The sequence below is a fragment of the Geotrypetes seraphini genome, chromosome 1 (genome assembly GCF_902459505.1).
Source record: "Geotrypetes seraphini chromosome 1, aGeoSer1.1, whole genome shotgun sequence".
Lineage (NCBI taxonomy): Eukaryota > Metazoa > Chordata > Amphibia > Gymnophiona > Dermophiidae > Geotrypetes > Geotrypetes seraphini.
Genome location: NC_047084.1, coordinates 123,115,412 through 123,130,413, shown reverse-complemented (window position 1 = coordinate 123,130,413; position 15,002 = coordinate 123,115,412). Strand labels below are relative to the sequence as shown.

The 15,002-nt window shown below is 42.2% G+C and overlaps 1 protein-coding gene and 1 long non-coding RNA gene across 4 annotated transcripts in view; one reads left to right on the top strand and one right to left on the bottom strand.

Moving 5' to 3' along the window:
* Positions 1-15,002, top strand: part of LOC117357288 — a 101,895-nt gene that overhangs the window by 14,951 nt on the left and 71,942 nt on the right. The gene's annotated exons all lie outside the window — the stretch shown is intronic.
* ARHGEF39 (Rho guanine nucleotide exchange factor 39) overlaps positions 1-15,002 on the bottom strand; it is a 127,451-nt gene that overhangs the window by 40,850 nt on the left and 71,599 nt on the right. For all 3 annotated transcript variants that reach the window (XR_004538779.1, XM_033937598.1, XM_033937591.1), the window contains exons 4-5: positions 13,349-13,469; positions 12,440-12,558 (exon numbers count right to left, since the gene is read on the bottom strand). Coding sequence is in view for 2 of the 3 variants with exons in the window: in XM_033937598.1 (XP_033793489.1) it covers positions 12,440-12,558; positions 13,349-13,469 (240 nt within the window). In the remaining variant the exon portion in view is untranslated. The remainder of the gene's footprint in view (positions 1-12,439; positions 12,559-13,348; positions 13,470-15,002) is intronic.

The following is a 15,002-nucleotide window of genomic DNA, read 5'->3' as shown; positions in this document are numbered from 1 at the left end:
GCAATCATTGCAAAAAACAACTTCAACATTAAAGTCCTAGCCAAGCACTCCACCCACCACCTAGACCTTCTAGCCTGCCAACTTTCTGACAACACTCTCACAGGAACTCTGAACTGCCTTCTCTGCTATGTCACACCAGGAAAATGGAACACCTCTAAACAAGAACTCGAAGAATTTATCCTCCAGAATTCCCTCTCCTCCACACATAACCTGATCCTAGGAGACATCAATCTCCACTTAGAAGACCACACCTACAAACAAGTAGCGGACATTCTATCATACCTCAATACCCTATCTTACCAGATACTCAATCCCGAACCCACGCATGAAAAGGGCCATCAACTTGATATAGCCGCTTTGTCACAAACCCGAGCCCAATGTCGGCCTTGAGCCAGTTAAACCCTGGAGAAAACATCCCCTGAAACTAGTCCGGGCTAATCATTGTGTCCCTGATAGGCAGGAACAGGACCAGGAAGCACAGGCTGTGTTCAGACCTGCTGTAAAACATAGCCTGGTGAAAACTGGCAGGGCCCCTTTAAATCCTCTATTTTGTGAGAAGCTGGCTAAACAGGGTGGAAGGCAGCCTCAGCTGAAGGAAGTTCAGCCCCTGAGTAGGGCTGAGCGTGGTACAGCAGCTTTGCAGCATTTGGAGAGCTGGCTGACCAGGAGAAGGGGAGACAGAAGAGAAGCTCTCAGGTGGAAGGAGCCTCCAAGTCCCCCAGAGCCAAAGGACATTGAAATGCTGGACTCTGAACCAGAAGGAACAACCCTGGTAAACCCAGATTATGAAGCAATGGATTGCAGTGCTTTACCAGAGGTGGGATTGATTGAAGAAATGGATATTAATTAGTTTGAGTTACTTTCTGAGTTTATATTTTTTTGAATGTTTCCATTTCTGCTGTACAAAAAGTATTTTCCTTGAGCATGCTAGCTAAAGGGATGTATGCTAGCGAAGGGTTTTATTTTGATGAGAAGTTTTTTTTTTCTCTTTTTGCCAAGATGGCTGCTGTGTTAAAACTTCAGCAATTGCTTTCATAAGGAGTGAATATCCTGAAAGCTGGGGCAGAATTTGCCCAACACCTTAGTGGAAGATTTGCAGGTTATTTTGCTCTTAGTAACAAGGAGCCGCTTTGGCGAATTCGCCAGCCTTCTGCCACTGCTTTTGAAAGGGCAGCACTGCACATTGCAGAATGACATAGTTTGTTTGCCAATTTACAAGTAAGACTTTGAGAGAGTCAAGGACTGCCGGAGACTCTGTGATACCTGGGACATTGATGAAAGAACTTTGGGAAAGTTATCCAGACCAGGCTGGTAATTACAATATATTTTGTTTTCATGATTATGACCAAGACCTTTGGAGTACATTTTCTTTTGATGCATTTTTGCTTGGACCTGTTCAGTTGAACAATAAATCTAATTTCTTTATTTCATTATTTACCTGTGTGAGGCCATTCTGTTGTATTCACATAGGATAAGTTTATTCACAACAGGGACTTCCTCCCTCTTGGGGAAGCAAGTTGGGGAGAATATTTTAAGCGTGGGACGGTTACCGCAAGCCTCGAGGGCCGGCCACGCTACAGCTTACACTTCTCCCAACCTTAACACACAAAACATCCACATCACCAACGGCTCATGGTATCCCACCTTATGGTCTGACCATTACAAGTACACCTTCACAATCAACTGGGTGCATAAAAACAACAAACCCACGCCACACATAACAAGCTTCAAGTCCAGAAAGAAAATCGAACCTACCACATTCTGGGACACAGTAGACCCAGAAATAGACCTAAACAATCCCAAAGGATTCATAAACACCTGGCGCTCCACAAGTGAATTCTCTTTGAACAAACTAGCATCACTAAAAACAAAAAATAAAATATGCAGACCATCAGACAAATGGTTTGACGCAGAACTCCTACACCTAAAAAGACAATGCAGACAATTAGAAAGGACTCGGAAAAAACAGAAACAAGACCACACCAAAACAGAATGGAGACACCAAATCAAACAATACAAAATCAAACTGAAGGAAAAAAGAACAGACTACTACTCCAAACTCATTGGCACTGAAAAACCGGACACAAAAAAACTTTTCAACCTTGTAAGAAATCTCACTGATACCAAACCCCACATCGCCACCCTAGGAAACCAAACTTCAACAGCCTCTCAACTAGCGGACCATTTCAAATACAAAATCATCACAATCAGATCCACATTCAACAACTCTCGAAACATCTTAGAAGAGATACTAACAAAACCCACAATAGACGAAGCCATCTCAGCAGATAGGATCTGGACCGACTTCCCAACGACACAATGGTCAGACCTAGACCGGCTGTACAAAAAATACAGCAAATCTTCATGTGATTTGAACAATTGTCCTCCTTATCTAATAGCTACAGCGTCCACTAAATTCACAGCTGGTCTCACGCTATGGCTGCAAACCACCCTCAGGGAAGGTCAGTTCTCTCCGGAACTTGGCGAAATCATAATCACTCCCATACTAAAAGACCCCAAAGGCCCAATAGACAGCCCAACAAATTATAGACCAATCGCTTCTATACCTCTATACGTCAAACTCATAGAGGGTCTAGTAGCACAATATCTCGCCAATTACCTAGAAGACCACCACATCCTACACCCCACTCAATCTGGATTCAGAGCCAATCACAGTACCAAAACACTTCTGGTTTCCCTACTAGACATAGCCCGTCAGCACCTCGGCAAAGGAAATAAGTTACTAATCATCCAACTCGATCTTTCAGCAGCATTCGACTTAGTTGACCATTCCATACTACTCCAGATACTAGATGCCATAGGAATATAAGGTAATGTTCTCAACTGGTTCCAAGGATTCCTCAAAACAAGATCATACAGAGTTAAGTCAAATGATCTTTTATCCGACCCATGGTCAAACCCCTGCGGAGTTCCAAAAGGATCCCCTCTATCGCTCATACTTTTCAACCTCTTTATAGCATCCCTAGGCACGGCCCTAGACGCCCTAAACATTACATCCTTCATCTACGCGGATGACATAACCATCCTCCTCCCCTTCGACATCCAAGACCCCATCTCCAACGGACACCTAAAAACAACATTGGAAACTGTAGAAAAATGGATGACGAACCACAAGTTAAAACTGAATGCGGAGAAAACCAAATTCCTACTACTAGAGAAGGAACAAAAACCATCCCTAACAGAACTAGATGTAAACACAATCAAATATCCAATACAAAATACTCTCAAAATTCTGGGAACACACCTAGACAGAGGCTGCACAATGCAAACACAAATACATAAAACCATAAAAAAAGCATTCTTCACCATGCGAAACCTAAGAAAAAACAGAAAATTCTTTTCCAAAGAACACTTCAAGATCATTGTACAATCCCTCATACTCAGCTCCTTAGATTACTGCAACAGCCTCTACCTACCTTGCCCAAACACTATGATAAAACAACTACAGACCGTTCAGAACACAGCTATCAGACTCATCTACTCACTCAGCAAATTCGACCATGTCACCCCCGCCTATGTAGACTCTCACTGGCTTCCAATAAAAGCAAGAACTCAATTCAAACTCTACTGCTTACTTTTCAAAGTAACCCATGGTATGGCCCCTAATTACCGGAACAACCGTCTTTGCCGCTACCGATTACCCAGATCAAGAAGAACTCAGGACCTTTTCACCTTCCCCCCTCATAATGGTAACCAATGTAAGAAACTTTACGACAGCCTTCTAGCAACACAGGCAGCGAAAATTGACCCCACCATCACCAAATTGATGATCAAAACAACAGACATCAAAGTGTTTTGGAAAGAAATCAAAACATTTCTTTTCAAAAAACACGTCCTTACTTAATATTTCCCTCCCCAATCGCACATGCACTCTCCCCAGCAAATAACACACTAGTCATCCCCTCGAACTTCATTCACCAAAAATATCCAGACTCCTAAATAAGCATCTCCCATAGGTATCCATTTAACCTTCTCCTAAATAAGCATCTCCCTTAGGTATCCACTTAACTGATTCCTTCAAAGTTAGGTATCTTTCTTCAGTTGCCTATATTGTTTTCCCCACTGAACCTTGTAACTACTTGAACCCTGTCAAGCTATTCTATCGATAAATCCAGATATCTTATACTTGTATTTCTGTACCACAACATGTAATTTACTTAAATCGTTGTTATGTAATTCTCTCAGTAATGTCCTGATCTCTTTTAACTGTAATCCGCTTAGAACCGCAAGGCACAGGTGGAATAGAAATCACAAATGTAATGTACCTTGTCAAAGGCTTTTTGGAAATCTAAATATATGATGTCAATGGGGTCCCCTTTGTCCATCCGTTTGTTAATTCCTTCGAAGAAGTGCAGTAAGTTCATTAGGCACGATCTCCCCTTGCAGAATCTATGTTGGCTTGTGATTAGAATTTTATTTCTTTCAAAATGCTCATCGATGCTGTCTTTTATCAGTGCTTCTGCCATTTTCCCTGGAACCGAGGTCAGACTCATCGGTCTGTAGTTCCCCGGGTCACCTCTCGATCCCTTCTTGAAGATTGGCGTAACATTGGCTATCTTCCAATCCTCCAGGATCACGCCTGTTTTCAGGGATAGATTGCAAACTTGCTGTAGTAGTTCCGCTATTTTGCTCCTTTAGTTCTTTCAGAACCCTTGGGTGGATTCCGTCCAGGCCCGGCGATTTGTCAATTTTTAATTTTTCTAACTGCCTGCGTACGTCTTCAAGGCTTACTTCCATGGATGTTAGTTTATCTGTTTGGGCTCCTTTGAAGATTTGCTCAGGTTCCGGTATGTTGGATGTTTCCTCTTTTGTAAATACAGACGAAAAGAACATGTTTAGTCATTCCGCCACTTCTTTCTCCTCCTTCACCACTCCCTTCCTGTCTCTGTCATCCAGCGGTCCCACCTCCTCCCTAGCTGGCTGCTTCCCTTTAACGTATCTATAGAACGGTTTGAAATTTGGTGCTTCCTTGGCTAGCCTTTCTTCATATTCTCTTTTGGCTTTTCTAACCACACGGTGACATTCTTTTTTATGCTTCCTGTGTTCTTTCCAGTTCTCCTCAGTTTTGCTCTTTTTCCATTTCCAGAATGAATTCTTCTTATCACCTATCGCTCTCTTCACTTCTTTGGTTATCCACACCGGGTCTTTTGTTCGATTCTTTTTGCACCCTTTTTGCGCCTCGATCACCGTGTCCTTGAATAAAGACCAGGCTTGCTCTACAGTCTGCCTTTTCTTTGAGGTATTCCTAAGTTTCTTGCTTACCATTACTCTCATCGCTTTGTAGTTACCTTTCTTGAAGTTAAAAGTTGTCACTATGGTTCTCTTTCCCTTCGGTATTCCTGCTTCAATTTTGAATTTGATCATATTGTGATCACTGTTTCCCAGCGGTCCCACTACTTCCACTTCCTTTGCAGGTCCTCTTAGCCCATTTAGGATTAGATCCAGAGTGGCATTCCCTCTCGTCAGTTCTCTAACAAGTTGATCCATTAAGCATCCTGTATAGCCTCCAGGAATCCAGTCTCTCTGGCGCATTTTGAGCTTCCAAGGCTCCAGTCTATCCCGGGATAGTTGAAGTCTCCAATAATAATCGTGTTACCGCTTTTGCATTCTCGCTTCATCTCGGCTTCCATTTCTTCATCGATAGCTTCGGTTTGCCCAGGTGAACGATAGTAAAGGCCCATCTTTATCTCAGGCCCTTTCCTTCCCGGTATTTTAACCCATAGCGATTCCAAATTGTTTGGAAGGAAGATGGATTAAAATATTTGGGAATTTGGATAAAAAACACGCTGAAAGATACAATGAAAGTGAATGAAAAATCTTTATTGCAGAAGGTAACAGAAATGTGCGAGCAATGGAATCCACTATATCTGTCTTGGTGGGGGAGAGTTCAAACTATTAAAATGATGATATTGCCTGTGGTTTGTTATCAGATGGGAATGTTACCAGTTTTTTTTAAGGGGTCCTTTTATAAAAAGTTAAACAGTATTCTTACAAAATTTGTTTGGTTGGGCAAAATTTGTTTGGTTGGGCAAACAGACACTAGTGACCGAATATGTTTTAAAGACAAGTCAGCAATGAGAAGTCTTTTTGGTCTACTTTTTTTCAAATCCTGGCTATCACATATACACAGTATCCCTTAAAAGTTGTAGGGTTTTAGCTTTATTGAATTGCTGTAGAAAAAATTGCTCTAGAAAAAGTTTAAAAAAATTAAATACCGGCCAATGATTGGAGCAGGAGCTGTATAACTACGCGGATCATCTCAGTTTGTGATTCACTGCTGTGCGTAGGCTCCGATTCTGAGGCCATAGCCTTTCAAGTTTGTTGGGCTAATAATACTGATGTGTATTGTCCAGTATTAGCAGTATCCTATATTATTTTTATGATAACGTTATATACTGCTGGGGTAACTAGTTTTAGGTTGTATACTAGCCCTCTACGTTTATGTCATGTTCTTAGTATTAAAATGCCTAGATTATATAAAGAAAATAAAATATTTATGGATACATGGAAAACTCTCCGATATGTTAGTAATTTAACACTTATTCCAATCTATAAATCAACAAATCAAACTATATGGTTAAACTCCAAGATTCAAATTGGCGGATTTAAGGTCATATGGAAGCATTGGATGATTGCAGGTATATTAATTTTGGACGATGTTATTTCAAATGGTAAGCTGCTTGACTTTTCACAGTTGCAACAAAGCTTTAGATGGTTGCAACTGAAGCAGGCTATTCAGGAGGGGTTCCCTGAATGAAAAAATCTTAATAATCAGTATAGTCTGGAGTTTTTATGCTTTCAGGTGGACTTCTTGGGTCACTAGGCTGCACAGTGGTATAAATTGATAAACGGATTTGTAAGAAAAAAACCTAAAAATGGACTTAGGGACATTTGGAGCATTGAGATAAAGCATCAAATTACTGTCTCAATGGCCACGAATTTGGTCTTGGAGAATGAAATGTACAGTGTCTGCATCTATGAGATAAACTTGGTTTTTCCTTCTACATAGAATATTTTGGACCCCAGTTAGATTACAAAAATTAGATAGCTCTAAGTCTAATAGATGCTGGCATTGTAATCTGGAAGCAGGGACTTTAGATCATTTAATATTTCATTATCCCTGTATCATGGCCTTTTGGAAATCAATTTGGACTCAAATTAATTGTTTACTAGAAAACCATGTAGCATTATCATATGATACAATTATGTTTGGTATGTCAATGAGAACAAAGAGTCAAATTTCACCAAGCAACAATAAACTATTATTGATTATGACAGGAGTCGCCATACAACATATCACTAGTAATTGGAAAAGTTACAGTAGACTTAACTATACCTTCTGATTTTCTGGTGGAATTCGTTGTCACATTTACAAAATGGAAATAACAATTGCCATACAAAAAGGGAATTATAATAATTTTAAAAAGATTTAGGGACCATTGACAAGTTATTGCAATGATTAGACACCATTTTCCTTTGAAAGTACATGTATACTTAGGGGGGAGGGGGGATGGTATAAAGTTCTATTAAAGGTTCATTCAATAGATAAGAATATAATATTTATAAAAAATTTTTATTAAAATATTTGAAAGTAGGGTGGGTGGAGGGGTATAAATTTATATATTTATGATGTTATTATAAGGAAATTCAAGTGTTATATTTAAGTTTTAACTGATATATTATTGTGTACTTGATGCAAAATGGAAAAATGAATAAAGAATTTGAAAAAAAATAAAAATAAAAAAAAATATGGTGGCAAGATGAAAGCTCCCCATACCAATCCCTCCCACAAACCACCGGAATAGAAAATGCAGCTATACCCAAAACAAGAACCCACTGTCTGCTATTATCACCTCTATATAATAATTCCTTTAGAAGTCCACACAGTCCACATGAAGGAGCGCACAAATGAGAGCTCCTTTGTTGTGCTATTTAATATATTTATAAATGATCTAGAAATAGGGACGAAGTGCGAGATAATAAAATTCGCGGACGACACCAAACTATTTAGTAGAGCTCGGACTAAAGAGGAATGCGAAGAATTACAAAGGGACTTGAACAAACTGGGGGAATGGGCAACGAGATGGCAGATGAAGTTCAACGTTGAGAAATGTAAAGTACTACATATGGGATGCAGAAACCTGAGGTACAGTTATACGATGGGAGGGATGTTATTGAATGAGAGTACCCAAGAAAGGGACTTGGGGGTAATGGTGGACATGACAATGAAGCCGACGGCAAAGTGTGCAGCGGCCGCTAAGAGAGCGAATAGAATGCTAGGTATAATCAAGAAGGGTATTACAACCAGAACGAAAGAAGTTATCCTGCCGTTGTATCGGGCGATGGTGCATCCGCATCTGGAGTACTGCGTCCAATATTGGTCACCGTACCTTAAGAAGGACATGGCGATACTCGAGAGGGTTCAGAGGAGAGCGACAAATTTGATAAAAGGTATGGAAAACCTTTCATACGCTGAGAGATTGGAGAAACTGGGTCTCTTTTCCCTGGAGAAGAGGAGACTTAGAGGGGATATGATAGAAACATAGAAACATAGCAATAACCCTCCACTACCTTTCCCTGTGAAGAGATCCCACGTGACGATCCCATTTTGTCTTAAAATCAGGCAAGCTGCTGGCCTCAATTACCTGTAGTGGAAGATTATTCCAGCGATCAACCATCCTTTTGGTGAAGAAGTATTTCCTGGTGTCACCGTGTAGTTTCCCGCCCCTGATTTTCCACGGATGCCCTCTTGGTGCCGTGGGGCCCTTGAAAAAGAAGATATCCTCTTCCACCTCAATACGCCCCGTGAGATATTTGAATGTCTCGATCATGTCACCCCTTTCTCTGCATTCCTCAAGTGAGTACAGCTGCAATTTATTCAGCCGTTCCACATACAGGAGATCCTTGAGTCCCGAGACCATCCGGGTGGCCATTCGCTGAACCAACTCAAGTCTTAGCACATCTTTGCGGTAATGCGGCCTCCAGAATTGTACACAGTATTCCAGATGGGGTCTCACCATGGATCTATACAAGGGCATAATGACTTCGGGCTTACGGCTGACGAAACTCCTACGTATACAACCTATGATTTGTCTTGCCTTAGGTGAAGCTTTCGCCACTTGCTTGGCAGTCTTCATTTCCTCACTGATGATCACCCCTAAGTCACGTTCTGCTACAGTCCTCGCTAGGATCTCACCATTAAGGTGTAAGTCTTGCATGGATTTTGGCTGCCAAGGTGCATGACTTTACATTTTTCGGTATTGAAACTTAGTTGCCAGGACCTGGACCAGCGCTCCAGTAGGAGTAGGTCGTGCACCATACTGAGGCATTGAGTTATCGACAGGCACTGTTTTTTTGTCTGTTGTGTTCTTGCCTACTACATTGCATAGTTTGGCGTCATCAGCGAATAGCGTTATTTTACCTCGAAGCCCCTCAGCCAAGTCCCTTATGAAGATGTTGAAAAGGATCGGGCCCAAGACCGAGCCCTGCGGCACTCCACTGAGCACTTCCGTCATTTCGGAGGGGGTGCCGTTCACCACCACCCTCTGAAGCCTACCTCCAAGCCAGTCCCCAACCCTCGCTGTCAATGTGTCTCCCAATCCTATAGAGCTCATCTTGCTCAACAACCTGCGGTGTGGTACGCTATCGAATGCTTTGCTGAAGTCCAAGTATACGATGTCCAGGGACACCCCAACATCCAGCTTCCCCGTCACCCAGTCAAAGAAGCTGATTAGGTTGGATTGGCAGGACCTCCCCCTGGTAAATCCGTGTTGACGGGTATCTCGTAGATTCTCCTCGTTCAGGATCGTATCCAATTGGCGTTTGATTAGAGTCTCCATTAGCTTGCTCACTATTGATGTGAGACTCATCGGTCTGTAGTTTGCAGCCTCTGTCCTGCATCCTTTTTTGTGGAGTGGAATGACGTTAGCCGTTTTCCAGTCCAACGGGACTCTACCTGTACTAAGGGAGAGATTGAAGAGCGCGGATAGCGGTTCCGCCAAGACATCACTAAGCTCCCTGAGTACCCTGGGGTGTAGGTTGTCTGGCCCCATTGCTTTAGTAACCCTGAGATTAGACAGCTCACAGTGGACAGTGCTGGGCGTAAACTCGAAATTACGAAACGGGTCCACCGGGCTATCCCTTGTCTGCAGCTGAGGGCCGGATCCTGGCGCCTCACGGGTTAAGACTGAGCAGAAGTATTCATTTAAAAGTTTAGCTTTTTCGGAGTCCGATTCTACATAGTTCCCGTCTGGTTTCCTAAGGCGTACTATCCCGCCTGTGTTTCTGTTTCTGTCGCTAATATATCTGAAGAAGGATTTATCGCCCTTCTTGATGTTCTTCGCTAGATTCTCCTCCATTTGGAGTTAGGCCTCTCTGACCGCTGTTTTGACAGCTCTTGACTTGGTCAGATAGTCTTCTCTAGATTCCTGCTTCCCTGAGTGTTTGTAAGAGATAAACGCTCTTTTCTTTTCTTTTATGAGGTCTGAGATCTCTGCAGAAATCCACTGTGGCTTATTTTTCCTTCGCCGTTTACTTACCGATTTTATATAGCGGTTGGTTGCTTCTTGTATGGTAGCTTTCAGAGTTGACCACATTACTTCTACATTATGTTTCTGCTCGGTTTAGCAGCGCCTGATGGACAAAATCCCCCATGCCCTCGAAGTTGGAGATCATGAAGGGCATAGAGAGAGTAGAGAGGGACAGATTATTCAAATTTTCAGAAAATAAAAGAACAAGAAGGCATTCAGAAAAGTTGAAAGGGGACAGATTCAAAACAAATGCTAGGAAGTTTTTCTTCACTCAACGTGTGGTGGACACCTGGAATGCGCTTCCAGAGGGTGTAATAGGGCAGAGTACGGTACTGGGGTTCAAGAAAGGATTGAACAATTTCCTGTTGGAAAAGGGGATAGAGGGGTATAGATAGAGGATTACTGCACAGGTCCTGAACCTGTTGGGCCACCACATGAGCGGACTGCTGGGCACGATGGATCTCAGGTCTGACCCAGCGGAGGCATTGCCAAAAATAAAAAAGGTGGTGTGTGGCTACTGGTGTCCTAATTAAAGACCTTGTACCCTAAGATTGTGTCAGAAAGGGGCGGGGTCAGTTATATTCCATCGAGGGCCAAGCGCAGATTCCAAACAGGAGGGAGGGCTGGCTGGAACTTGTAAGGTTTGACCCCCACAATGTAAGGTGGGGTTATGTGAGACGCCCTTTCAAATGCCAGGTCCCGAGTTCAATACCTTCACAGAAGATTCACCAGGAAGCAGACTCAAATAAGAAGCACAGCCAGAAGTGATGGCATAAAGAATATATTATAGAAATAGGCTTACAGAAAAGTAATATTCATAAGCATTACAATTAAGGAGAGAGCAAAGCAGTTTCCCTGCCTTACAGAGTCCAGAGAGAAGCATGAAGTTCCAGGGAGAGGCAGAGAGAGAGAGAAAGGAGGATGGGGGTGATGGTCTAAGCTTCAGGTTCCAGCGATAGGCAAGAGAGGGGGGTGATGCAAGAGGAGCCTTTTATAGCTTGGAAACTTATTCTAAATATAGAATCTATTGAACTTCAATAGAAGTTAAGCATCCCCATCCTTAGTAAACTGTGCTAGACAGAAGAATAGACTGAAGTCAAATGTAATTTCCAGTATGCCTCTGACAATGACTGTGCACCTGGATCCATTGTATATCCTAAGCTGTCCATCCTAAGAATCAGACATTAACACATCTTCTTAACACCTCTTAGAGCACCTTTGTACTGCCAGGTCCTCTAAGCACTGATTGAATTAGAGTTATTTGAAACAGTCTGCCTGGATGCTTACTGTATGTGGTCTATCTGCATCAACATCCCAGAGTCAGATTGATATAATTTCCCATAGGCCTTTGCTGACATTGGTTAGGGCAACCAAAAATGCTTATTGCTAGCAATAGCTATGCTGACAGAACTCAGGTAGGCACAGATGGTAAAGTGCTGAACTTGGGAAATCCATTGCTTATTTTTAGGATAAGCAGCATAAAATATGTTTTACTCTTTGGGATTTTCCAGGTACTTGTGACCTGGGTTGGCCACTGATGGACCTTCGTTCTGTCGAAGTAGGGCAACTATGCCAAGACTGCAAATTCCCTGAGCCGAAGGAATGAGACTCATAGAAATGGGATTATAGTTATTTTTATTAGATCCAAACACGTAAAAAGTGTTGATATATGAAAGCAATTGTCTAGAATCCATCTATCATTAAACTCGGATAAGTGTTCCAAGAAATAGAAGAAATGAGTGAGCTTCCACCAACGCACATAATAAAGGAAGGAACAGAATTTGCCAAAAGAAAAGAACTAATGCAGCCAAGGTGGAAAAACAATACTGGCAATATTAATTAAGGACAGCCCCCCCTCCCCCCAGCACAGTCACTTCTCCCACACTCACTGATGGATGCGCTGCAGGGGCCGAAGCAGCAGTTCCTCCAGTCTTAGACCCTGGAACTCTGAGCGAGACTCTTGCAGTTTCTTAAACCTTGCAAAGGATTTGTTCTTTCTCACCTGCTCCTGTATACCAGAAAGGGAAGAAGAATAAAGAGAAAGTGAGAATCCAGCACTGCAACTCTTTTCTAACCCCCCACCTCCACGAGACATTTCTCCACACTAGTGACAAAAAATGTCCAGCAGCTCCCTGCCTCAGATGGTGTCCAGCATTTCTCTTTTCCTAGCCCCCTTTCTGATGCTTCTTCTTTGCCCCTTCCACCCCATCTCCATCCTCTGCCTGAACACAGCAGTCAGTCTTTGAGAATTGTGTCCCGTCTCATCCAATGCAAATTTCCTGTTAGAGGGAGCAAGATGTGGCAGGTCTTGAATGCACAGGTGAGCACTCAAAGGCCTGTTGGCACACTGACAGAGGCTTTTGAGCACTGTTCTCCCACTGTCTTGCCAGTTTTGCTGGTGCCATACTGCCACACTGGCCTCCCCCACCCCCATCCGATGCCTTGCCCCCCTAATGGTAGGGCAGGCCCTGATGTTCTTTATATGATAAAGTGCACAGTGTCTCATTCACACACAGCAACTATGGTGGGATCTTGAGCTTGTACTATTAATGGTGGGAGAAGTAGGATTATTTATGAAAAGCCATGAACCCATATAAAGGGCCATTTGCAGAGTCACCAGGACAGCATGGGAATAAAAGCATGTGCTTGTTTCACAGAACATCCCTGGAGGTGTGGATTGAACATATACACCAACAGAGGAAGGAGGTGTGAGTGTCTGCAGGTAATTCTTCCAGAGTGAAATTAGCTCTGCACTTCCCTGAAGAAAAGCCCAAGGCGATCGCTGACCACAGACATACCTGCAGTAGCTTTAATGCCTCCTCTAGACCATCAGTGTATGTGATATAGAGATTCAGTTGAGGGCAAAACTCCTCCAATCCAGTAGCAAACTTCCCACTTTCCAAATAGTGCAGCAAAGTCCTGTGGATAAGAGAGAGACACTTTGTACTGCCTGTCACCGTTTCTGTAGTGTTGCACAAACAATTAAAGAGACATCTCTGCCCCTAGAGCAGTGATCTCAAACACGCGGCCCGGGGGCCACATGCGGCCCGCCAGGTACTATTTTGAGGCCCTCGGTATGTTTATCATAATCACAAAAGTAAAATATAACAGTTTCTTGATCATATGTCTCTTTAGCTATAAATGACAATATTATTATTAAGACTTAGTCAAAAGGAAAGATTTATAAACTAAAAAGAGTTTTACCTCATGCAAAATTGTCATTTCTTTAATAAGACATTAACTATTTTTTTCTGCGGCCCTCCATGTACCTACAAATCCAAAATGTGGCCCCGCATAGGGTTTGAGTTTGAGACCACTGCCCTAGAGGGAGCTGTGAGAGAGGTTAAATGCTATTTTGTTCCGAGCTTTGCTGATGTAAACATTGGATAGAAGAGAATTTGTATATTTATTGATAATAAGAGTTTGAATTTAATAAGATAAACAAACTTTTGGGCTCTTTTACTAAGCTGTACTAAAAAGTGTGCTTTCTGAGCACTGAGGCCACCTTTTAACACACTGGCTGCATTTTCCAAATTAGCCATTACCATTACCCATGTACTAGTTCGTAAGGGCTCCTGCACTAACCAATGCTAATTGGTTGAGAACAGTAATAATAATAATAACAGCTTATATACCGCAATACCGTGAAGTTCTATGCGGTTTACAAAGATTAAGCAAAGGTACAAATTGATTGACTTTAAGAGGGGAGGAAGAAAGAGGGTTAATAGGACAGGAAATTCATTGTTGAGGAGAGAGTGATCAATAGAACAAGTTAATCGCTATAGAGGGGAGAGAGAAGAGAGGATCAGTTGTCTAGATACTTAGCTGTGCTAAGCAAATAGTGCTAGCCAGGCCCCCCCGAAACACGCAATTGATGCCATTAAAACAACAATTTATTATTTCTATAGCGCTACCAGTTACATGCAGTGCTTCGCATTGTACACAAAGCAAGAGACGGTCCCTGCTCAGAAAAGCTTACAATCTAATTATGACAGATATGAAGGACAAAAGGAGTCAGAACATAGTGCTCATGTAGGAACTATCGAGAAGATGACAGAGAGATACGTAGGTAGGGTTAGGATTCTGCCAGAGACTGATCCAAAACCTCCACTGGATGTCTGAGCATGTCCAGCAGTGGTGCCTTCTTAACCTGGAGTAAACATGCCTTATGCTTACCACAGCTTACTAAAAGGACTCCTTTATGTCTTAACTTGTTTAAACAATGTAAGACTCTTTTTTCCCACAATTTAAAACTTACGTTTAAACCTCTAGCACAGAGTTTAAGTGTTACAGCCTAGACCAGTGATGGCTAACCTTTTTGAGCCCGAGTGCCCAAACTGCCGCACAAAACCAAAGAATTTCCTCAAAGTGCCAGCACGTCAATTAAACCTTAATAACAAGATTTTAGTATCTAAAAACTCTTTATAAAGTTGCCTGAACTATGTGACATCA